General features: G+C 38.0%; 1 protein-coding gene across 3 annotated transcripts in view; it reads left to right on the top strand.

Moving 5' to 3' along the window:
- LOC104281134 (kelch-like protein 13) overlaps positions 1 to 23,669 on the top strand; it is a 74,879-nt gene that overhangs the window by 26,686 nt on the left and 24,524 nt on the right. The window contains exon 1 of one of the 3 annotated variants that reach the window (XM_009879034.1): positions 11,353 to 11,432. The exons of 1 other annotated variant lie outside the window; for it this stretch is intronic. In XM_009879034.1, the coding sequence (XP_009877336.1) occupies positions 11,353 to 11,432 (80 nt within the window). Of the gene's footprint in view, positions 1 to 11,352; positions 11,433 to 11,966; positions 12,093 to 23,669 lie in introns of those variants that run through there. One more of the 3 variants, XM_009879033.1, reaches the window with a different exon arrangement.

The following is a 23,669-nucleotide window of genomic DNA, read 5'->3' on the forward strand; positions in this document are numbered from 1 at the left end:
ATTACTTTTCACAGTTGCTTCTGTGAATCTATGTCGTAAGAAGAAATCGTTACTGAAAAGCTGGTGGTGTGATAACTGAAGCATGTTATCTGAGGAAGTTTCCTCTGTTTTGTTGTTTTTTTCACCAGACATCTGCTGGTTTCATTTTAATCTTTCTCTTTATTATGTTGATGAGCTGGTGAATAATGATTCCATACACTTTTACTGTGCTTTTTGGGACATTGTAGACTCTTAATGTATTTCTCTTTGCCTATCTGCTTTCTATGCTATTAGGTGCAATCTCTAAGTAGTTGCTTGTACAGAAGCCATTTCACAAGTTTGCTAATCCTTTTCACTCTCTGCCCTTCCCAGCTGCTTTGCTGTAGCTGCTGAAATGGGGCAAAGAGCAGAATAGCTCAGGTCTCAAACCAGGTAACTTGGGGGGAACAATGCTGTTTGTCAGCAGGTAGTACAGGCTTAGGAGCTTCAAGGCTGGACTCAAGCTACTCCAGGCTAATGACCAACTGAAGCTTAAAGAAGTTACACTTTGCATCAGTGTCCTACATGCAGTGAGTTTTCTGGTTATGAGAGAATTTTCTCCCATTTAAAATGGATATTTATGAAAATGAGTATTTTGTCTTGTAGAGCAGTTCTTATGAATACCAGAAGGTGGCATAACTGATTTTCCTAAAAGTGATTGCCAGAAATACACAGGATGCCGCTAAGCTTATTTTAAAACTATTAGTCAAATTTTGGTCTGAGGAAAGTTGGATCAATTTAGCTTTTAATATTTAAGGGAGCTATTTAAAGGTATATGCAGTCTGCTCTTTTTAAAAATATGCAGACTCTGGTGGGATTCATGCTGGCTTTTATATCTCAAGTTTTTGAAGTTGGAAGTAGTTTAACTAAAGTGCAGGATGGAAAGAAGAGGTTGTCCATGTGTGCAGAGGAATTTTTTCCTGAGCTGTTTTACAGAATCCCGGTTTGCCATGAACTTGTCTCACTTTACCAATTTGTAAAACGAGTCCAATTCCTCCCTGTTTTAAGCTTTTGGGTTATTTGGTGCTGTGCATGAAGAAATTAATATGGCAACTTATAAATTATAGTTTTGGCTGTAGGCAACTCTAACCACATGCAGATTTGTATTTGTACCAATATTGTTAGAGGTCGGAAGCGGAAAGAGCGTGCAAAAAAGACCAGGAGGCATTTAAATGAAAATCTGTTTTTAGCGCAAGATGCATTTCATTCTGGCAAACTGGAAATCTAGTCACTGCCCAGTTGCCATGCATTTAATGACAGTGGATTCAGGGCGAGTGTGTTGGGCAGAATTGGCAAGGTTTCGGTAATGGGAGTGCTGGTGCGGGGGTGAGGTGAGGCTGTGACTGCCCTGTGCCTCACACAGTAGGGGTCGATTTTGCATTAAAACCTTTTTTTTTTTTTTTTTTTTTGTCTGCACAGTTAAATTAATTGGTGTAGGACAAACCCCAAACTCGAAGTTTTTAAGATATGGCTGTGTTTTTCTTTCCTTCGGCTCCCTCTGGCAGACGAACACCTGAATTGCAACTGTTACCTCTTAAACTGCTTGAGAGAAAGGCTTGTCCACACTCGGTTGTCGCAGTTGTTTGGTGTTCTGTATGTATGGATCCAAAAGATTTTTAGCTGTTCAAAAGTAGATGACTGCAGCTACAAAAGGTGCTGAAATACAAATGTTTCTTGGTTTAGCTGACTTCTGTGCAGTCTTTTCGCTTGTCGCAGCTGCACGACACCATTTCACTCTGAGGATCTCTACACTGTGCTCATCTTTTGATTTTGTTTGCTTGTTTTTCTATAGTGTGGTCTCTCCTGAGCCTGCTGTGATTCACAAGAGCAGTACAGATGAGAGCAATGTGACTGTTTTGCACAGAACTCTAGCGTTATTTGCAGAATTCAGACCTTTTTTCCCCCTTTTTATGCTGGCTCAAGTGCCGTGCAGGCAGGCAGCTGGAAGGGAGGTGATGCAGCTTGGCTCTTGGTGGCTGTCCCCTGGGCTGAGCCCTTGGACCCACCTCCGTGCAGTCTGCTCCTTCTCAGAGCTTTGCCCGTTGTTTTTTCTGGTTCTGTGTTTCCGAAGGTCTGTTTGCAGGGTGGAGTGACGTGGTCATGTGCCCAATGCTATAAAGATACAGAAAACTGATGAGAGTGTGCGGTGTTACTGGGAAACTGGCTCAGCAATGGGACCAGAGGAAGGTGTGACATGGATAGTTCTGAAAGCACTGAACTTCAAGCATCTGGCTTCTCACAAAAACCCTGAAGTTTTATGAAAGAAAGGTTTAGAATCGGGAGACAATTTGATTTAAATCTTTCATAATTTAAAAAAAAATCTAAATAAGTTTAGTGTTCATCTGTGGACCTTTTTAGAAGCAGTTTGAAACAGTTTGTGCTTAGACTTTTCTCACCATGTACAATTATTTTATGTAAAGCAGTACAGCCTGATTTGATCCTGAGTTATCTGGCTAGTTATGTTGTCACTAAGTAGGGATGTTGCAGAGTTGTTGCAGTCTCTATCTTAAAACTGTCACTTTAAATCTACCTTTGGAAATGAAATCACAGCTTGTACGTTTGCCCACCGTGACAAACTGGAATGAAATAACTCGCGTATTTTGAAACTTTGCCTAGGAGAGGTACACTGTTCTTTAAATTTATATTCTCATAGATGCTAGAGAAGAAAGCAGTTTGTGATTTTCTTTCTATAATTTAATTATCACACAGGAATTTTGACATTTGGCAAATTAGAAATATAACTGTATTTCAGAGAAATGGAAGTGTAATATGAAGCAGCGGTTTTGTGATTATTCTTTTTTGCCTTCTGGAAAAATCTAATTGTAAGAAAAGTATACATTTGGAAAGTCTCATGGTGTTATTTTTTCAAAAAACATGTTAAAACCCACTAAGACTGTGGTAATTCTGTGGCATGAACATACTCATATGCCCCCCTACACGCCATTCAGCTGAATGTTACAGAGTGTGCCTTTTGGCTCCTCTCTGTAACAACACTCAGCAGTGGGAATGTACAGAAGACCCTTTTTCTGTACCTATCTTCTGAAGAGGTAATACCCAACTCTGCAGAAATCTTTCAGTTAAAGCTGTTGCAGGCACCTAGGACTGGAAGGATCTTAACAGACATCATCGAGGTGTAAATATTCCTTGACCTGCAAACACAGATCTTCGGTGTCTTTGGTCCTGGTCCTCTCGCAAGTGAAAGAACCTGTGGAAACTGCCCGTTTTTTGTCAATGTTCACTGCTGCTGTTGGAATGGAAGAGCATCAAAACAAGAGACCCTGGTTACTTGATTTTGCTTTCCTTTAGGGAACAGGTACCGTGGAGGTTATCACTGGCTTGATTTGCTGAGGAAGGGAGGATCCCGAGCCAACCGACCAGGGAGTTCCCCCATGTTGCCTTTTAGGAAGGAGTCTTTGGGCTACACCTGTCTTTGGCAAAAAGGGGGAGTTGATTTCTGATTGCCTCTGGCCTATAGGCAAAAAAAAAAAGTTGATGAAATTTAAAGTATGGGGGTTTAGTAGAAGACTCCTTCTGTTCATGTGATCCATTCAGCTTTCTCAGCTTCAATACCAATTCCACCTATTCTGATGGCACTGAGTTGGAGTGATCTGCCAACTCAAAACTCATTTTATAATGTAGAGAAATTGTACCTTTTTTTTTCTTTACACTAAATGGAGGAACTACTGGTATTAGTAATAAAGTTGAAACTGAACTTTTTGCTGCATAAGCCTTTCACATGCTTTTGTTTGTGAAGGCAAGCTGAACTTGCCTAAGAGTAGCTAGTGCCAAATAATTAAATCGATTGAATCTATGTAAGTGTCGTGTCTTTTGTGACTCCTTAAAGGAATCCACCAGGCAGTGACCATGGGCAGCATGATGCAATAGCTTCAAATCTTCTCCTGCAAGCCTCATTCCCCGTTTGCCCCCTCTCCAGGTGCACGTAGCGATTTCTGACAGCCTGGACTTGAAGCATCAGCATCTCTGAAACCTTTTCAGTCTCGTTTTCTGTCAGTCTTCCCCAAGGGACTCTGGCCCTCAGCTCAGTATGTCAGACTGCCCACATTGGAAATTTTGTGGATTGTGGGTGAGCAGATTGGATCCATCAGAGATGACAATGCAATGGGAATCCCATGCTTAGAAAAAGTTACTCTTTTAAGAAATTGAGTCATTACAGAAACACACAGTAAGAGCAGTGATCAATGAGCTTTATTCGTACCTCCCCACGTCTGCACTGTTCAGCAGGGACTGCTTTGTGTAGGTGTGCGGGACCACAACAACTCTTTGCGTTGAGTAGAGGTAATAAAGTATAGGGAATGCAAAATGACTAACAGATGGCATGTAAATAACGGATGAATGAAAGAAAAAGCCTACAAACTTTTATTTTAAGAATATTTTTTAAATACTTTAATCAACCCCTGACTAATGTAGTTTGCAGTTTGCTGTCTGTGGTGCAGGAACTACTGAAGTTGTTAACGGCTGGTGCTCAGTCCCAGCCTCTTTTTAATTACTAAATTGTTTAATATATTTGGCTCATATGATTCAGATGTGTAAATGTATTTAGGCATACTTTACTAAAATAAATTGTGCAGCCAACAGACCGTAACAGCTGTGTACAAGTTGTTTAGAAATAAATTCTTTGTAGTTCACAGTTTGACCTAATAAAAATGACTGTTGCTTCAGACCAATTATTTTCAGCAGGGTCAGCCTGGCTGCTGTGACTGTGCATTCCGATTTCTGTGGTCATTTATTAAATTTAATCACCTGGGGAAGATGAGCACAGTTCTCTGCATAAATCGGTGTTAATTCAAAAGCATCTCTTCTTTGTGGAATGTTGTCAGCAGAGTACGTGGGCTTAGATCAAAAAGTTGGAAACCTTCATTAACTCATTTTGGTTTTACCTCCTATTAAGTGCTTTAAGACCTTATTTTACCTGATGCCTTTTATGTAAGAATGGTTTGCCCAAGCAAAACTGATTATTTTTTTAATTTTTGTTTTTTATATTATAACGTGTTAAGCCCTCTTCGAGAATACACATAAGAAAATGCAAGGCATCAGTAAGTGGCATGAAGCTGCTTTCATGGCCAGAAACACACACTTAGATTTAAGATATTTGTGACTGTGTAGCTAGAAAATATACCTGAAATGGAATTTAATATTTTAATAAATTAACCCTCCTAAATATCAAAAATGTAAATGTAACAGAAACTGGATTTGTTAATTTTTTTCTGTCTCCCTTTCTCTCTGATTTTTTGGGAAGCTGGCTTGAGATTTAACCTAAGTCAAGTGTTTTTTTAAAAAATTCCTTTTAAAATACCTGATTGTGACCTGATAAGAAATTATGTGCTTTTTTAAATTCAACAACAGTAAACAGTTAATTTCAGAAATTTCGTATTTAGACTATCAAAATATTTTTCTTGTTAATGAATGATACTTGCAAGGACAGGGCTGTGGGTTTTTAAAGAGTACAAGAAACTGAGAAACTCATTACTCAACACAATTACTTCTCAGTCATCTGCTGCCTCTTGGATTTGCTGAAGAACATACATTTTCTTAGTCACAAAATCATGTGAGGACTCAAGTCTTTCCTTACTGAAGTGTCTGGGAGGGAAGAAGTGTCACATGCAGGGTGATATAAATTTATCACATATATATAAAAATGTGTGTGTGTATATATAGTGCATACATATAACATGTCTGTATATATACACACATGCTATATTTATGAACACGTACATATATAAATAGTATGTATATTTAGATATAAAAATAATTTTCACTGAAATGATGCATTCTAAAATGTTACTGCAGCAATTTCCTCATTTATACGCAAAAAAACGCTGAGTGGGTGGATGGCGAACTGCAGCACTTCTCGTTAACCATGTGGTCGATGCCCTGATTGCTTAATTTTAAATATTCAAAGATTTGGAGATTTTTGATTTTTTTTCTTCTCCTGTTTTAGAAATGACCCTACACACGTTGCCCTAGAGACAGGAATCTGTGTTGCTTAGAGTATTTTAACAGCAGGAGGAGTTGGCTGCAAACCTGGTTTATCTCATTTCTTTATTCTTTACAATTTATGATTATTTCTTTTCCGTTGAACAGTCAGCTCTATTTAAAAGAATTAAATATATTTGATAGAACTATTTTGTAAGCATCTCTGCTCACAAGGTGTTGTAACTTGTATCTGGTGTCTGAGGACTTTTTTCCCCTCAGTTATAAAAAATTTCTTTGACACAACATAGCAGATGGCAAGTCTAAGTACTTACCACGTGTAATTCTCAGAACTGTCTTCAGCTATTTTAAAGCTTATTTCTTAATTTACTTATGGAAATTTAATCAAAAGACTGTGTTTTTTAAGGTAGAGCTTTTGAGTTTTCTAGAAAAGTTGTAGTTTCAGTAAAAGTATTGCCAGGTCCATATTGCCCATTTTTTCTCTTTACTTTAATATTTGGGGAATGTTACAGTGTCGCTATGAGGTGACTGTAGATGTAACAGTAATGGTTTCCTTTGGATTCCTCTTTAGGCAGATATTTACTTTTGCTTCATGTGAATTTTAGTATATTTTCTTGATGTGGTCAAAGAAATGGTATTAATTGACTCATATATAGGGCAGTACTGTCAACACCATCTTTTAGTTATTCTGTGTAATTGGAACAGCTGTGGTGTAATAGACTGAGAAGCCAGAAGTAGAGGTAGGGGCACGAGAAGCATCCATGTGAAGGGGAGAGAGCGGAATAAGGAAGCTAATTAAGCCATCACACTGTCAATTTTTAGGGATCCTGAAGAGCAATGTTAGGCATCTTTATTCTCTCCTATTCAGTTTCTAGACTTGTGCCTTTACAGTCACATTTAAAATGCTGAAATGATTTGGTGTTTAAATGATTGTTGCATCTGAGCTCCATGGCTTTGTGAATATTTTCCTGGGTTTGGGGCATTTTGTTTAATTTTCTTCTCTATCAAAATGGTCTGGTGTAGTAGTATACGTCAGCTCAGTGGACTCGTAGTTGTAACATGTACAAAAGATCAGAACAATTCCTTCCAACATGAAACTGAGGGTTTTTTACCTTCAGTTTGGAGTGAGCTTTGCTAGTGCTAATATCATAAAACAGAGGGTTTGTCATATAATAACATATATCCATTCAAAATGGAAATATGGCTTTTTATTAATGGATTTTTAGAACATAGGTGTTGGGGAAAAGAATATCAAAATTCTGAAGATGTTTACTGGCCTTACCAGCACCATTTTAACCTATTTTTCTGTGGTTTTGAGTCAGCATATTTTCTTGTACAAACAAGCACCTTCCAGCAGGAAATAGTCTAATATTAGAAAGCATAATACTTGTAACACAAATATTTAGATTTTGTTGTCTACATTTCTAAATGAACATGGCGGATATAAATCACACTGTGACTGTAACTTTGAAAGGTTTTTTTCTGTAACGCTGAAAGAAGACTGGGCTTCTGGAAGTGTAGACGACTTTTCAAGTTGCTCTGGAAAGGGTTTGCAAGACCTGAGAAAGTCTCCGTTAGCATAACCCTGTTTCCAGGTAGGGCTTTCGGTTCCTCCCGTACTTGGTAGATCAGTAAAAGGAGAGAGGTGAGCAGATTGTTAGAGCAGAACAGCAAATTGTTTAACCGCAGCAAATCACTTGACGGAGCAAACATTTTTCAGTTTTGTTTTTAGTTTAAGGACTGAAAAAAGAAGTTAAATCAATCTGCGCAAACTGATGAAAATGAGCAGAATGTCTAGAAGTGAACTTTGACTCTGCTTAGTTTTCCTACAAAAATTCATATGGCGTTCCCAGGCTGGGAATAAATACTTTCAGATGAGTATAGTTTTATGTTGCCACTGGGCTATGATACATCATTTTGTCTGGGACGTTTTTGTTTTTCTGTGAACAACCGTGAAGGGAAGTCTTATGGGAAACGCAGAGATGGTTTCAAGTTTTGTCGGAAGTGTACACGCCCCAGCAATGTAAGCATAGTGGGCTCCAAGAGGAGAACTTTTATTTTTTGATGCAGGTGAAAGGCAGCAAAAGCCCACATGCTGACAGTGGTGTGAAGTGATGTGGTAGCAGTGCAGGATTCAAGTTACACAAAGGAAGGAAGAGGATATCACAAGAAAAAGGAGGAGAATCGCCAAGGGAAGTGCTTTTAGCTCCTTTCCTGCCCTGAAGATCAGGAAGAGCTTGTGGCAGAGCAGATGCTGTGATCAGTGTCCTTGCAAGGGGTGGTTCTGTGTGATTTGTTCATGTGCTTGGGCAGTACGGTGCTGTGTGCCCACTCCTCCCATCTGGGGCCGAATCTTGGTTGTTGGTCCATAACGAAGAAGGATTTGAGGCGGGGGGTGGAGGAAGAGGGATAAGAAAGGCCTTGCTCCATTGAACGCTCCTCTGAGTGCCCTCTCTTTGTGGGATCAGAGCTGTGCGGCTCAGCAGCCTCAGTCAGTAGCTTCTGGCCCTGCTAACAGCTCAGGGCTGTAAAATGGCAGCTTGGGATCTTGCCTTTGGTCTTGTCTTTTTTTTTCTTCTTATGCCGCCTATTCAGTTACGTTATGGATGAGATTTCTGCAGAACTGCTTGGTACCCTGTCAGTTACTTTGCTGTTCATCTTCTCTGCAGCTTTGGAAATATGATTGTTTATAAACCTAAGACTTTCTCCTATTTTGATTACAGAATAAAGGATACGTAAGAGACTCAGATAAGTGGAATGTAACTTGAAGCAAGTTATAAATGATAGATGCTTTTAGTCTTCAATGTGAACTTGTTTGTGAGAAAAATACAGAGAACAAGCCCAGTGAATGTTCCCAAGAAGCTGTTTAATCTGTGAAGTTATCGTGGAACTTCAGCAGTTAAGAGTTTTAAACTTCGAAGCAAATCTCCAGTTAGGTGTTCCAGCTTGGTGCATTTTCATAACACTTGTCTAGGAATAACTGTTTGCTCTCCAAGTAAGATTTTGCATGGAGCCCTAGTGCTGCTTTTGACCCTCAGTATCAGTTAATTTGGTGATGAATGGCAAAGCAATGTAATATGAGAACAGAAAATGTACCGTATTCAGTGGGTGCAGTGCACTCCAGGAGATGAAGTTATTTTTCTTCATATTCTTAAATATGGAACTAAACTGTTATTTGGAGTCTTAATTAAAATGACAGAATAACATACTGTGATTTTCTGTTGTTTAGGAATAGTTTTATGTAGAGCATACATACCTGATTTGTAACTGTCAGGAAGAAAATGGTATTTGATTATTTTTTTTATTCCCCCCCTCCTTATGTGCAGGTAGGCAATTAATTTCCCACGTGGCTCTTTTGCAAGTGAAAAAGCATTTGCCTATTTCTAGAGTACTTAGCACTGCTACTTCCTTCAGTTCTGCATTTTGTACATTGGCCATTTGATCGAGTGGTGTGTGCTGGACATTAGGAAGAGATTAAGTTGGGCAGGACTGATGTTGCCCTATCAGGTGAATGATCTTGGGGTCAGAAGTGATTTCCAGACATGCATTGATTGACTTAAGTACCAGTCAATGCTTGGGAATGCCTGTGTGGCTCTAGTTGACTTTTATTTTACTGGCCAAAAGGGTGTTTCAAGAGTTACCTTTGCAGAAGTGGCCCATTGAATGCCCTTAGTCTCATTCTTTTATGTTAGTAATGCTGCTGTTAATAAAGAAAATGTATAATCAGCTCCCTGGGGTGGGCAGAGCAGGGAGTTGCAGACTTTAAAAGCGATGACCAGCTGGTTGATGCACTGGCTGTGCACTCAATGCGAGGAAGGGAGTAACAGCATTTGCTTGTATTTTAACACAGTTTCTGGATGATAGCAAATGCAAAAGTAAAATTTAGCATGAATTAAAAATCGTGACTTTTTATTTGTTGGTATAATAGCTGCTATCTAGTATCTTTTTCAACGTCTAGGTCTTCAGTGCAGAGAAGGCGTGATCTGGTAGCCTCGTGTTATGTGTGAGACTTGCACACAGTATTTACAGTGTGTGCAGATAAGTGTGGATGTTGGCCTGCAACTGCATGAATATCCTTAGTAAAAGAAAGACTTCTTTATGCTAAAACTGCATGCTTGCTCTCTGCAGGGCTAGTGGTTCTTAATATTTATAGCATATAAACATTGTTGTCCTACACAGCAAATATCTGTTCATCTTTCAAGTAGCAGTTTGTGTGAAATTTGTTGCCTGTGTTAATGCTGTTCTTGTGTAATTTAGAACTTCCTGAAAGAAGTGGGAGAGATGTCCTAATTGTTTGTCAAATAGATACATCTGGTTTTGAATTAGTCCTCAGCTCTCATCATCCTAGATTATTTTAGTTCCTTGTCTGCACTTATGGTAACAGCTTCAAATGCCCCAAACTCTTTTGGGCAAACATTTTCAGTAGCGATCAGGAGCAGCGATTATTCTCTGGTGATTTCATCCCCAAAATAAATATAACAATGTGGGTTTTACTATTACAAAAAACCTGTCAGAGTGTTATTAAGCATTATTAAAACATTTAAATTTATAGAAATTCTGTTCCTGGTTCTATTCTTTATTGCTGAGTAGCGTGACAGGGTGTTGGCTTTTTTTGTGATAGGATTAAGCTGCCCTGATGAACAGAAAAATTGTCATGCTGTACAAAGACTGTTCTGAAATCTGTAGGTTAAACATCTTAATGTTGATTTTGTCTACTGTGGCAATATATTAAAAGTGATTTTTTAAAAAATTCTCCAGTAAGGGAGTCAATATATCTGAAGCTTTTCCTTCTTTTCCCTAGAAACCTGCTCTGCTTATGCACAATATGCTATTAAATTTTTCGTTTCCTTTTTAATAGCTTGCCTTCTATGTTCCCTGCTGTCATCAGCCCCAGGAGGTCACCAAGCAGAGGACAGAGTTGCAGAGTGGTCCCTGATGGACACCTGCGTGACCGTCTGCTTCATCAGTTCTTCAGGCAATTTGTGAGCTGCTGGGGGGGGCGTTGAGAATTAGGTTGTTGATAGCGTCCCCACAAAGACTGCTATTAACAGTGTGCCACACTCTGCTTCTCTACTGCAGAAGACAGAGTGGTATTTGTGTTCCCTTAGCATGTTGTAAAATGCATGAGATTTTGCTCATCCTCCTTGGAAATAAGAATAGGAAAATGAGAGCATCCTGAACCAGAAGCTATTAGAAGAGCATGCAGAAACCTGCAGCGATCTGTGCTTTATTTTGTCTTCCTAGCTATGGATTAGAAGGACTGATTTTTGCAATGGGCTTTTTCCATAATGGCATTCTTGTATTGTTTGGTCAGAGCTTGCACAGGAGGAAAACAGGCTGCTGAATTTAGTCACTGATCTCTATTAGCCGTGGCCTAAGGCTATGCTGAGATTTATATCCCATTTGTATTGTTGCAGCTCAAAAGAAGAATGTTCAGAGGATGACAAGTGTATTCTGAGTAGGTACGTTGTTTCATTTTCATATGAAACCCTTTCTTTTTTTTCTATTTCCATTGGTCAGAAATGAGGTTAATAGGAAGAGAATATAGTACAGTGCTGCAGTGTCCCTGTTAAGGTAGAACAATAGCATCAGAAACAGTTCTTTAAAAATTAGCTGCTTTTATTAAATAAAGCTGCATTGTGCTGGTGTGCACGGTGCAGTCTTTTTTTTTTTTTTTTTTTTTTTTTTTTAAAATTTTATGGAGATAAGATTTTTTTTTTTTTTTTTTTTTTTTTTTTTTTTTAAACGTATACTGCAGTCAGCGCTTCCCTAACGAGGTGGCACTATTGTTGAGTTAGAAGGATAGAATCATCATATTGCTTTAGGGGACAGCAGGATTTAAAAGGAGATGCCTTGCAGCCCCGTTTTACAGATTGGAAGCATCGGTTTAAGGGCATTGGCAGAATCATTTCCTTGTTCTTAGCAGCAGCCACTGCTGTGTCAGTAGTGTGTGGAATGGAAGTCCTAGTTGGTAGTCTGTTATGGAAACGCTGTTTACTGTTATTGTAGTACCGTGGTGACAACATGCCATTGAAATGGAAAACGAGCTCTCCTGCTATCTGGAAATTCCCAGTTCCTGTGCTTAAAACATCCAGGTCATCGCCACTTTCTCCAGCATACATGTAAGTGAGAGAAATGAGGATAATAAGGTGGGATTGCTTTCGTGAGACTACCATGTGGCAAAATACTCTTTTATATATGAAATGACATTGGCACTCAGAATTTTACCTTGCTTTCTGTGTAGACCCTCCCCAGATTTTATCCTGGATGTTTCATGATGGATGTTGTGTTGAGTCTTTCCCTCTGTTGAAATGTAGAGAAATTGTACAGATTAAGCCATATTTGTAGTAATATCGTACATGTTCATTTGAAAAGTTCATGTTGCTGTTAATTTGTAGAGCTGATGTTGAACTGACAAGTTAAGCTTTGAGGCAGGCTTTCTTTGTAGTGCATATGCTAACATTTCCTCCTCCTATTACTCTTGGAAATTAAATATGAAATCACTTGCTCTGTTGTACTGCACTTTCGTTTGTGTAAGTTCTTGTGTAAAAGAAATCATCTTGCTTTGGTCTTGTTTTATTCTTGAAAGTCTTAGCCTTAATGCAAATTGAGTGTCTTTTGTAAAAAGTTAGAATAAAAGCTTAAAGCATAAATATAAATCATTAATATCTGAATACTTATGTAGTTATGCAGTTTATCCATGTAAAGTAGTTTCACTTTAAAGAATATTTTAATATACATGGAAACAATATGCCTTTGTCTTGCCAAATCTTGGTGGAGCTTTTGTTCACCTTTTGTTGCTGTGAGCTCTGTGTTAGCATATACAGGTGGCTTTTTTTCCTTTGAAATAAAACTAAGCATAGGTTACCAAATTGTTCCTGCTTTTATTTAAGGAAGCAGCTCTTTCAAAATGAGTTGCTTTAAAATGGACAAGTAGCAGTGTAGATGATTTCCCTGTTTCATAATTACTACAAAGACTTCCTTTGCGGTAGTATCCCAGCCTAATACCTACAATATTAGTACTTTTAAGCTTGTATTGTCTTCTTGCAGTTAGGCTTTTGCTTCAGCTACTGTAGGGATGTGCTATAAAAAATCGGTATTTACAAGTCCTCTGAATATCTTCTTTTCTGGTTGTTGCTGAGAATTGCTTTGATAAGCAGTGGAGCTGAAACCATACAACACCGTGTGCATGGTCACTATTGTTCTCAGTCACAAAGGCTGTGGTTTAAGGAGCTAACCTGACTGTATGGAACCGTGCACGCTCCAATTTAAGAATGATTTTCATGGAAGTGCTTCAGCCTTTTCACTCACTGGGTGCATCAAATATGTCTAAGGTTATCAGGAGATAAGCTATTTCTAATAAATTGCTACTTATTCTGAGTTTTTAGAAAATAGGACTAAATACAAAGAAAGTATCGTGATACTTTGTGAGGCTTTGGAACCTGTTTTAGGGAAATGGTGGCTTTAGTGTTCTACGTTATGCTTTTATTCTTTAAAGTACTTTATTGAATATAAGAAAACCCAGAAATAGTCTAGTCAGATCTATCTGCTGCTGAAACTGAGCATTTCTTTTGTGTGTTGCTTTTAAATTGCTCATCCAGCTCTGTGTGTGCTCTGGCTTTTATGATGGGGATCATGTAGCTGATTATCTCAGTGTGTTGAAAGTGTGTGAACAGGTTTAGTGATCATGCTTGACTATATGAGGCTGAGCTTATCTGGAGCATGAGAAATCTGTGATGAGCTGCCTTAATCATTTTTTATAATGAGTCAATGTATCCCAATATTTATGGAGATGTTTCTTCACTGGCACACAGTCCTGACATTAGCAGGGCTCTTAAATGTAACGTTACATTATTCAAATACTTGAATATAAAGAGTGAAAAATAATGCAAAATGGCATCTATTTGTTTCGGCAGTGTATATCAGCTGATAAAAACAACCTTGTAATTTCGGTTGACCAGTAAAATAGGTGATGGAATTTACCTTCATTAGAGAGAATACAGTATATTTGATAATGTTTTACATGATCTGATGTTTTTCACATTCACATTTGTAAGTTTACTTTCATAAGTAATACTCTGCACAATGGCAAAAGGTTTATCTTTTGAGTAAAAGATTCAGGAGCAAGTGTCTTGTGAAATGGAGTATATATTAGTGTAAAATAAATGACTATGAAACTCTAGAAATCACAGGTGGACAATTCTGTGCTTGATATTTCGGATCTCGAGGTATAAGGTATAAGTGAGCTTTTAATCCCTTTAATACTTGACAACATAATCTTCGCACTGTAATTTGGAATGTACAGTACAGAGGTCTTAAAGGTGATGACTTTCTTCTTTTTTTCTGTACTTAAAATGAAATTCCAAATACACAGGCTTTTCTAGTAAATCTGACCTTAACTGTAAAAGCTTCATCCTGCTTACATTTTATGAATAACTTACCTAGAATTTAAACTGATTGTCAAGAGACGCAGTTTTTTATTAGCGTTTTGTTTGGTGTGGGTGCTGGATACTTGACTTAGTTTCACTGTATGGAAGTGCTGAGGCTGATGGTTGTGAGCGTGTTTGGTTTCTTGGATGAAGCAGGCACCTGTGTACAAAGAGCCACCGTAACAGTTACTGCCCTGCAAGCTCTGCAGCTGCCGGCTCTGCTTGAAAAGTTTGTGACGTTCCCGAGGTGGTGAATGAGTACAAGGAGCTTGTCCCAGAGAGTCCTCTGCTCTGGGAAACTTGGGGCTGGTTAGTACATGAGATAAAGGACCTGCTGAAGTTGAGCTGATGACTTTGTAGGGGAGGATGCGGTTCTGTTACTGGGAAGTCCGCTGGTTTTGCTGGGTCTGCTGGTACTGCTCTCCTGGCAATGGGAAGGAGCAGCAGCGACTCGTTGCCTCTCGCCTGGTGGTTTTGTGTGTCACCAGTTCTTTATTAGGGTTATTGTCAGGATATCCTGACTGGATGAGGTTATATAGAGTGTAAAGGATCCCTCAGAAGGAGAATGTAGACATGCCTGGTTTCTGGTGGAACTGATCTAGAATACCTTGAGCTTTCCACCAAGCTAGTGGAAAGAAGATTAGATGATAGCAGAATTGGAGCACTGGTATGTGACCAGCGTATGTAGGTGTAGTGGCTTAGTGCCCAAGTTAAAAATGTGCAGATATGCCTGCACATGTATGACTCTGAGGCTGCTTTACGTTTTCTTTCTTGTGGCGTTAGGGTTTGGACTCCTTTTGTCAAAATGAGTCTGAGAGCTGTGAGAGCAAGTTTATGATCCTCTAGTGAAATCAAATTCATAGATGCAGTTGTGTTGACTATGTGGAGGCAGACCTAGGTGACTTTATGTTATGTGGAGACGTGAGCAGTTTCAGCAAGTGAATCGGAGGAAAGGACAAAGTGAGTAATGCTGAGTTGGAAAAGTGGTATTCCTTGGCGTTCGAGCCATGTATTGATGACCACATACTAAAAAGAAAAAACCAACAGTGACTGACATAAGCAAAAGTTAAGAATTGAAGCACTGCTTCAGAGAGAGAGAGCCGTTCAGAATTTGGCTCTATGTTACAGCTTTGAGGTGTAAGGAAATACGTGTCCCAATTACTGTTCACGGATTGAGTCACCTCATGCACTAAGAATGAGAGGAGAATTCTTTCTTATTCACACTAGCGATGTCATTTATACTGTTTTCTAAAGTTGTGTGCCTCTTCCATTAACAGGAATGAAAGAAATGTTTGGGGACACCCTGGACATTAAAGTGCTGTGATGGACATCTACAAAGAATTCAATAATACAAAAATAATATTTTCTAAAATACCATGACATAGGATAATTCTATAAGCCTTTGTCCCATGAGAATGATTGCTAGCTATTTTCTGAAGTGTCTTTAGTCTCTAACATGCTGTGTTTAAAAATAAATAAAATGATTTAAAAAAATCTTAATGCAGAATAATCCATCTGTAAGCATAGTGCCTTCTGTGCTTTTATATGGAGTCATATGTTGATACTTTAAATGGGAACTGTCCTTAGGAGAAATAAACAGATTTGACATTCCAAATATATTGCTATCAAAGGGTTTGCAACACTGTCTGTCCTGAGTCATGTGGTTGTGAAATTTGTCTGATAGGAAATCCTTTGCAGCAATGGAAATCAGTTATGGTGCAGAAAAGTAGAATAAATTCATAATACTCTGGAGTAATCAGTGTTAGATTTAGCTGCTTATATAGGTTATATAGGTTAATGCTTTTGTGTCATCTTTTAAATCTCTGATTTGCTCTACAATGAGCTCTTTGAATTTATGCTGTACAATGATATATACTTAAATAGGAAAAGGTGGTATGCATAATTCATCAGACCATATGTATTCTCCTTTGTGAGACCACCCTGTGTGTTTTTTCTGTCTTCACTGGTCGACTTTAATAAACAAATCCTTTTGTTGGGCACCTGTGGTATTCACATGCAAACAGACTCGCCTGTCTTTGGCAACATTTCCGTTTTAACCAATTAGTTTCTAGATATTTCAAATTCCAACATGCTGAAAGACAATGTGCGAGTCACCCCAAATATTTTTTTAAACTAATATGAAAATGCAAGGAAACATATGAATTGAATAGGTGGGGAATGGAAGGAAGGGGCTTATATTTCATAAATAGAAGACTGCTTTTAATCCTATGAGTTCTGTATATAGAGATCTCATTTGACTTACTTTTGCTTTTTAAATAATAGATATTTCAGTAGATTATTCTAAGTTTGAAATACGCAATTTCAGTACAATAATCAACCAAATAAAACACAACCAAAAATAATTATCCAAACCTGGTTGTTATGAAGCTTTCCAGTGCTTAGTGGTTTTTGTGGGCAGACCTTTATAGATGATTCTGTAGCTTACAGCTCCTCAAAATTACGTTCTCCTCCTTATATAGCATGATGTTGCAATATTGACATTGTTGTCACATGCTAAAGCATTTTTATTGAATTGTCTTGAATATGTTGCTCAGCTTATTTTGCCAAAATGTCACTTCTGCCATTATTTCCTTGTTATTGTGGAAAAACCTTTTTGTCCGATCACTTTCTACTCACTGGCTTTTCTCGTGTTAAGCAGTATCCTCTGATGAAGTTTGAATGGGGATATCTATGGATTTTCATGAAGTAGTTGGTGAATATTAGGGTTTTAAAATAATAGGCACTTGTTCTTAATGGTAATACTAGCAAGTGTAGTGTAATAATGTGCAGCTATAACACCAAAGGGGAAGTGCTCATCTGTATTATTGCTGTAATATTTTGTCCAGCAGTGACCGAGATCATTGCAACAGTCGAAGTTGCTGAAATACGTGTTTTTCTGGGATGGACAGGTCACCCATTCCTGTTATCTGGCTTGTTTAGATTTAAACTCTATATCATGGAGAGGATAAATATTTTATGATTTAAAGTAAGTAATGCTCCCCTGTATTCTCCCGACAAAATTGTAATAAAGGAATGTTAAAGCAGCTGTCAGAAGTGTCAAAGCAAGAGTAATGGTATAACAGACTAGACAGCAGAAAGAGCTGGGGTTAATTATCAAAGCCTAATGCCAGAATCTTGTTTGCTTTTTTTTTTCCCTGGCTTTTAAGCTAGCAAAATTCTTCTGCAAAGTACATAGGAAAAAAGCATCCAGCACTCTGGGAAGGAGTTGTTCCTAAATCTGTTACAGGAATACAGTGGGTTATGTATATTCTATAACCAAATCGTGAGTGTACAGGTACCACCTTAGGTATATAGAGGTTTTTGTCTCTTAGGAACCGTTCTGTAAACTTAACAATTTCAATGTATATGAAAACTAACTTTCAGGACACATTAGGTAGAATTGTAATCCACTGGCACACACAAAATGTTTTTAAGCGTTTTGAACATCAAAGAAATAAAGTAGTTCTGCTTCTGTAGAAAAGCTATAAAGCATCTCTATTTGCTTTCCTTTTTCTGTTTTTAATAATAAGAATCAATAGACTGACACCAACTTTGGCAAAAAGTCATTAGAGAACCATTTCTAATTCAGCATCATTAAACAATCTGAGGCTGCAAATTTAAGCTACAAATGGCTCAGTGAATGTAAACCCTTTGTCAAATAGATAAATGTGGATGTGATACTAAGGCTCCCAGAGAGACTGAATACAGTTAGGAACAAAAGCTTTATAGCAGTGACTGAGCCAAATACTGCTTTGTTTCTGTGGAAAACAAATTTGAATTAACCAGCGGGCTGTAATTATGCTGCGAACAGCTTGAGACCTCAGTTGAGTTGTTTGAGAAGGAATTTTTGAGGAGAATATTTTTTATGTGCGTGTCCTTGGGCAATCATACTGAAACAGTTGGCGATCTTGCTCAGTCCTCTTCTGCTGGCCTTGTGCTGACTTTGGTCACAACGTAACCTTACTAGGAAGTAATACAAAAAGGTTCAGGTGATGAAGAATCCTTATTTCTGTGCTGTCTTCCTTTACACCCAAATCCATTGGTGTTTGGAACAGATCACATCTTCAATCATCTCAGTGTTTAGAGTGACCTTCATCACTTCTCTTGACATAGTGGGCTTGAGTGCTTGGGCAGAAACGTTTTGTCAAGAGGGTGATTGAGTGTTGAAGTCCAAAGAGTTGACTGTATTAGGGGGAAAAAAAAAGAAGGTTAAAGGCTTGACTATGCCTTTAGTCTCCAAAACTTTGCTTCCAGAGTAGCTTATGTGCGTTATCCTGAGCTTGACTGGTTGAACAAGATTCGGTGTCCTTGTCCTTCCAGTCAGGTTGTGTACGGTGTTCCCATGGTCTTGCTGCCTTTGGTAATTGTGCTTGCAGAGCTGCTTGGGCTGCGTTGCTTCTGTTTAATTTCCCCTTTAGATGCCTCCCTAAGCTGCTCACTGCAAGGAGCATCTCATGCTGTAACTGTGTCTGATCTGCAGTTCCGCTGGCGAAGCTAGCAGCCTGGGCTTGCTGCCCTGCAGCAGGTGTCTGGAAACAATCTTTGTCCCTCTCTGCTGACTTTGGGGGTTTGGAGGCCTGTACCCTCCTTTCCTGTTGCCCTTGGCCAGGGCCTTGTTAAATTAAAATGCTGCTTCTCACTGGTGTGCTCTGGTATATAGAACCTGATTTTCTGTGCTCCTTTTACAGAACACCCTTAGCTTAGAGGAAAGGTGGAAAATAGATACAGGAGCAGCTATTTGCTTTTTAATTTAAGAAACAGTAAGCTTTATTTTATGCCTTTCTCCTAAAGTGGGGATTTAGAAGAGCCCAGTATCAAGTTACTAAACAAATAATTAAATATTCTGCTCTTACTGCTGTCCCTAGTGGATAAACAAGGTCAGGTGTAAAAGTGAATATTCAAATAGAAACATCAGAGCATTGCCCTATGTGAACAGTAATCTGCACTAGCTGCTGTAGCTACTTTTGAAAATCACACCTGCACTAGTTAATATGCACTGTTACTTCGCTTGAAGTAAAGGTTTTCAGACTTTTGGCTGTGGTGGCTCTTTTCAAATGATGAGCAGTAATGGAGCTTTTAAAAGAAGTGTGGTAACCTGACAAATGCAAAGTGGTTTGAGTTAAGCTGTCAGCCTCTAGTTCATATATTAAAAATACTGCCTTTAAATTGTTCAGGAAATACAGTGACATCTGAAGCTGACATAGTGGGACTAGTGGTCATAAAAAAATAAAAAATACATATTTTCTATTGCTTTTTGTGTATCACAAAGGTCGTACGCACAAAGTCATTCTAGGTCCTGCCTTCCAGTGCTGTTCTTGCATTCATCTTAATTTCAAATCTTTAGCATCAGCCTCTGTCAGTGCCTGTATGTCCCCAAAGCAAGAACTGGAGTTTGCTGAACATGTTGGTTGGCCTGTTAAGAGAGGAATGAACTTGCTTTGTCAACTTATTCGAAGAAAAACGACCTTTTGTCTTTGTTTCCTCTTCTAGCTGGAGTCATGTATCTACTTTAAAATGTAAATTTACATTTCCTATGGAAACCTTTGCTGTATTTTTGTAATAAGAAAGCATTAACAAATTATAAAACTGGCCAATTTTACCAAGTTACTGACACCACAAAGGAATTGCGTTAGAAACTCCTGTTAAAAATAGTAATAAGATGAGATGTTGTTTTAAGGGATGACAAGTGTAAAAGTAACTTCTTTGCCAGAATAAAGATTTCCTGAAATTGTGTGGGTAGAAGATATGGAAGGGAAGCAAAGTGAAGTACCATGATTGCGTAATTTCTTTGTCTACATTATATTAATATTCGAATTTCTTAATAGAAGCATTATGAGATTTTCTTTTATACGGTGCTGCCATATCAGTTATGCTAATTGAGCTCCTCCTAGGTGGCCATGTAATTTGCTGGGGAGTTCCTAAATTCATTACTCATGGAGCTGGAACATCTGTTCATGATGGGAAGACAGTAAAATAGTCAATACTTAAATTATTTTTTGGCAGACTAAGCGTACTAAAATACTTTTTGGCAATTTGTGCATACAAAGAGAAGAATTGCACTATATCCAATAGTAAAATACATGTGAGGCAGCATGTAGAGGATAGCCCTATAATATTTTTTTGATAGATCATAAAATAGTAAAGATCTATCTTATAGTAAGAATATCTTAATATGAAATGGAAATCTGGTGCTTAGTTTGCTGATAAATACTGGAGTACTCTGGCACATGCCAGGAGTGATTGCAGAAGATACCATTTACCAGTGACCAGAACACTTGCAGTCGTGGTTCATTGAACAGTAATTTGACAGAGAAAATAAAGTTATAATCCTTTCAAAAACAAGCTATTGAGCTTCACCAAATTAAGAATTCACTGTCTGGCCAATATGGCTTTGGCAAGCTTTTGCGGAGTTATGTAAAGACTGTGGGTTTTAAATAAATCAAAGAACACGCACTCTAAAATATCTGTAGCTGTAGGCTGATCTCCTTACTTTGTTTTCAAAGACTGTGCACTATGCTCTGACAATTTCAGACAGATCACTGGTTTACTGATTTAAATGAACAAATCCCCAATAATATTTATAGTTGCCTTGTTTCTGTTGGATCAGAATGATTTCAATGGCTTCTGAAGAAAAATCATTGCAGATTATTGCTTTATTTCATTGCTGCCACCGAGCTCTTTACAAAAACAGCACGATGATTCTAACTGAAAGAAAAACTTGTCATAGATTTCACAGGCCCCCACTTATCACAGGTCACCTGGATGACTCTGGTCTGTTTTAAGCGTAATATTTGCAAAGTGATTGAGAAAGCAATTTGTCTCTGTGAATCATCTTGTAACTCAGAGAGTTCAAAAATATTCATCGGTATTTGCTGGAACGTTCCAGTACTTGAAGCATATTTTGAAGGAAGATACAAACTGTGATTATGCTAGAGGTGAGCACTGCTACGCTTGTCAGCAAGCCTTCAGCTAAGGCTTGAGCAAATACACTTCGAGTTCTGTGTGTGGCTACATGGTCTCATGTCCTGTCACTGGTCACAGGGTTAGTGGCTCTGCTGCTCTAGATGTCCTTCTGCTTCTCCTTTAAAGTCAGTTCACAGTTTCATAATTGACTGCATTTAATCTAGAGAGATTGCATAGAGAATTGGGAGCAGTAATGGACAGAAATCCTGTAAATACGGTGGTCAATCTGTGTGTTTACAAATTGCATATTTAATATTCTTCTGAAATATTAACATTTGTCTAGATATTTACTTGTGCCGCTTCTCTATATGCAGATGCTAGTAATTAAACCTACAAACTCATGACAATGTGTGAAGATGATTTTCACCTCCCAGTTGTCTTCTCATTAACATAAGCCAAGTGTTCTTGTTACCCCACTGTAGTTTGTCCTGCATTGTGACAAGATTTAGGGAATTATACTTACGTAAGTGTATTGACTTAAAAATACATAAGTCAGTATAACTATATTGACTAATACTTAAAAGCCACTGAACTTATATCTTTCAAACAAATGCAATATTAAATAATACTACTGAATTGTTCCATCTGAACTGTGTTTTCTCCACTAGGGTGGTGTTTGGTTGTGGTTTTCATTTGCTTTATGGAAAAAAAAGAAAAACCGAAACCAACCTACAACTGCAAATCCAGAAAGGCAGTGTAGCTTCTTCACATTAGCTTGGCAAGATTCTTAATCTATTATATTTTTTTGCTTTGGTGTTGTTTGTTTTTTTTTTCATAGCTCAACATTTGTTTTATGGTCGTCTTTCTATTTCTAAAGTTTTACAGCGAATTGCGCTGATTGTCAAAGAGAGTGTTCAGGTACCTTTTAGTAGATTAATATTTTTAGCGAGAAAATAAATGAAAGCAAATTTAGTGGGCAATCATCTACAAAAAGAAAATGTTTATATCTTTCTCCATGGTAAAAAGCAAAGCTGTCTTCCATCAAAATTGACAGCAAGTTAGGAAATTAAGATTATAACTGATACATCCATATGATGCACACTCCCTATTTCGTAGTTGCAAAAGGACCAGTTGGAAGTACTTGGAGTCATGAGAAAAGCATGTTTGGTTACAGTACCTAGGAAAAAACTGTGCTATATTTAAAGTAATCAACATAAACATTTGGAGGAAAATTCTGCCTAACAGCTTTTTCTTTGATAGCAACTGATTAACTTCTGGTGCTTTTCCCTGAACGGCAAGACACTGCTTCCCAGAGGTTGCAGAAAGAGTCAGGCAGCTCCTCTGCCTTCCTATTGCAATGTTAATATTCATTTCACATTAAACTCCAACATTCTTAACACTAATGTTCAACCCCCTCCAGATTAAGTGTATGCATTGGAAGTGGTGGCAATATCCACATTTAGAGCAATTTGCTGTGAATTACCACTACATGTTGCTGTAGTTTTAGCTGTCTCCTCCAACTTTTTTAACCCTGGTTAAAAATGTTACTGCTGCACTTCTTGTTTAATGATTTCTATTGATCAGAACAATAAATTAATTAGAAAATGAATTAACTTTCTTCTTTGGTATGCTTAATTGTGATATATGGTACTTACCATAAAGTAAAAAGTCAATGTGTTTCATTATTATCTGATTAATTATAGTGCTGAGCAGACCTATGTTAGTGAATATAAATACTGCCTTTGTTAAATGTCTCCCAAACAGAAGCTATATTCTGAATAGTTTAGCATTTCTTTGCAGGGTAGTTTTAAATTACTTTTGTTGTATGTAATGCAGTGCTTAGGTGTTGGTTTTCCTAGTGTATTGGTATCAACACGGGGCATAAGAGCTGCTGCATTTTCACTTTGTCTTACAAAGCTGGGTTTCTCTCGTTGCATGAAGATAAACGCTGAAACTGGTACAAAGCCAATGACAAAGTCATAATTTCTGGTCGCTCTGGGAGTGCACTTCCTACCTCGGTGAATGTCACAAGGCTGGAATTCGGGGGGTTAGCGCGCTGTTGCCAGCTCTTAGTGCTGACTTGCGTTGAGAGTTCTGCCAAAACCAACTCCTGAATGTCAGGTGCTCAGCCTTCTGAAGTGATCAGGCTGTAGGTAAAAAAAGGTGGTGTATTTTAAAAACCAAACCCCTCCTCAACCTCTTCTAGCTAAAAAAACCAACAACACATGAAAAAACTCCAAAACATAACAATAAAAGCCAAAAACATTTTTTTTTCTTATAGTCATTTAGATGTAAAGAAAAAAATGGCATAGGAATAATATAATCTGGTTATCTTTAAATAAACTTATTCTTGTGGAGTCGTACACA

This window comes from Apaloderma vittatum, unplaced genomic scaffold (assembly GCF_000703405.1).
Source record: "Apaloderma vittatum isolate BGI_N311 unplaced genomic scaffold, ASM70340v1 scaffold22281, whole genome shotgun sequence".
NCBI classification, from domain to species: domain Eukaryota; kingdom Metazoa; phylum Chordata; class Aves; order Trogoniformes; family Trogonidae; genus Apaloderma; species Apaloderma vittatum.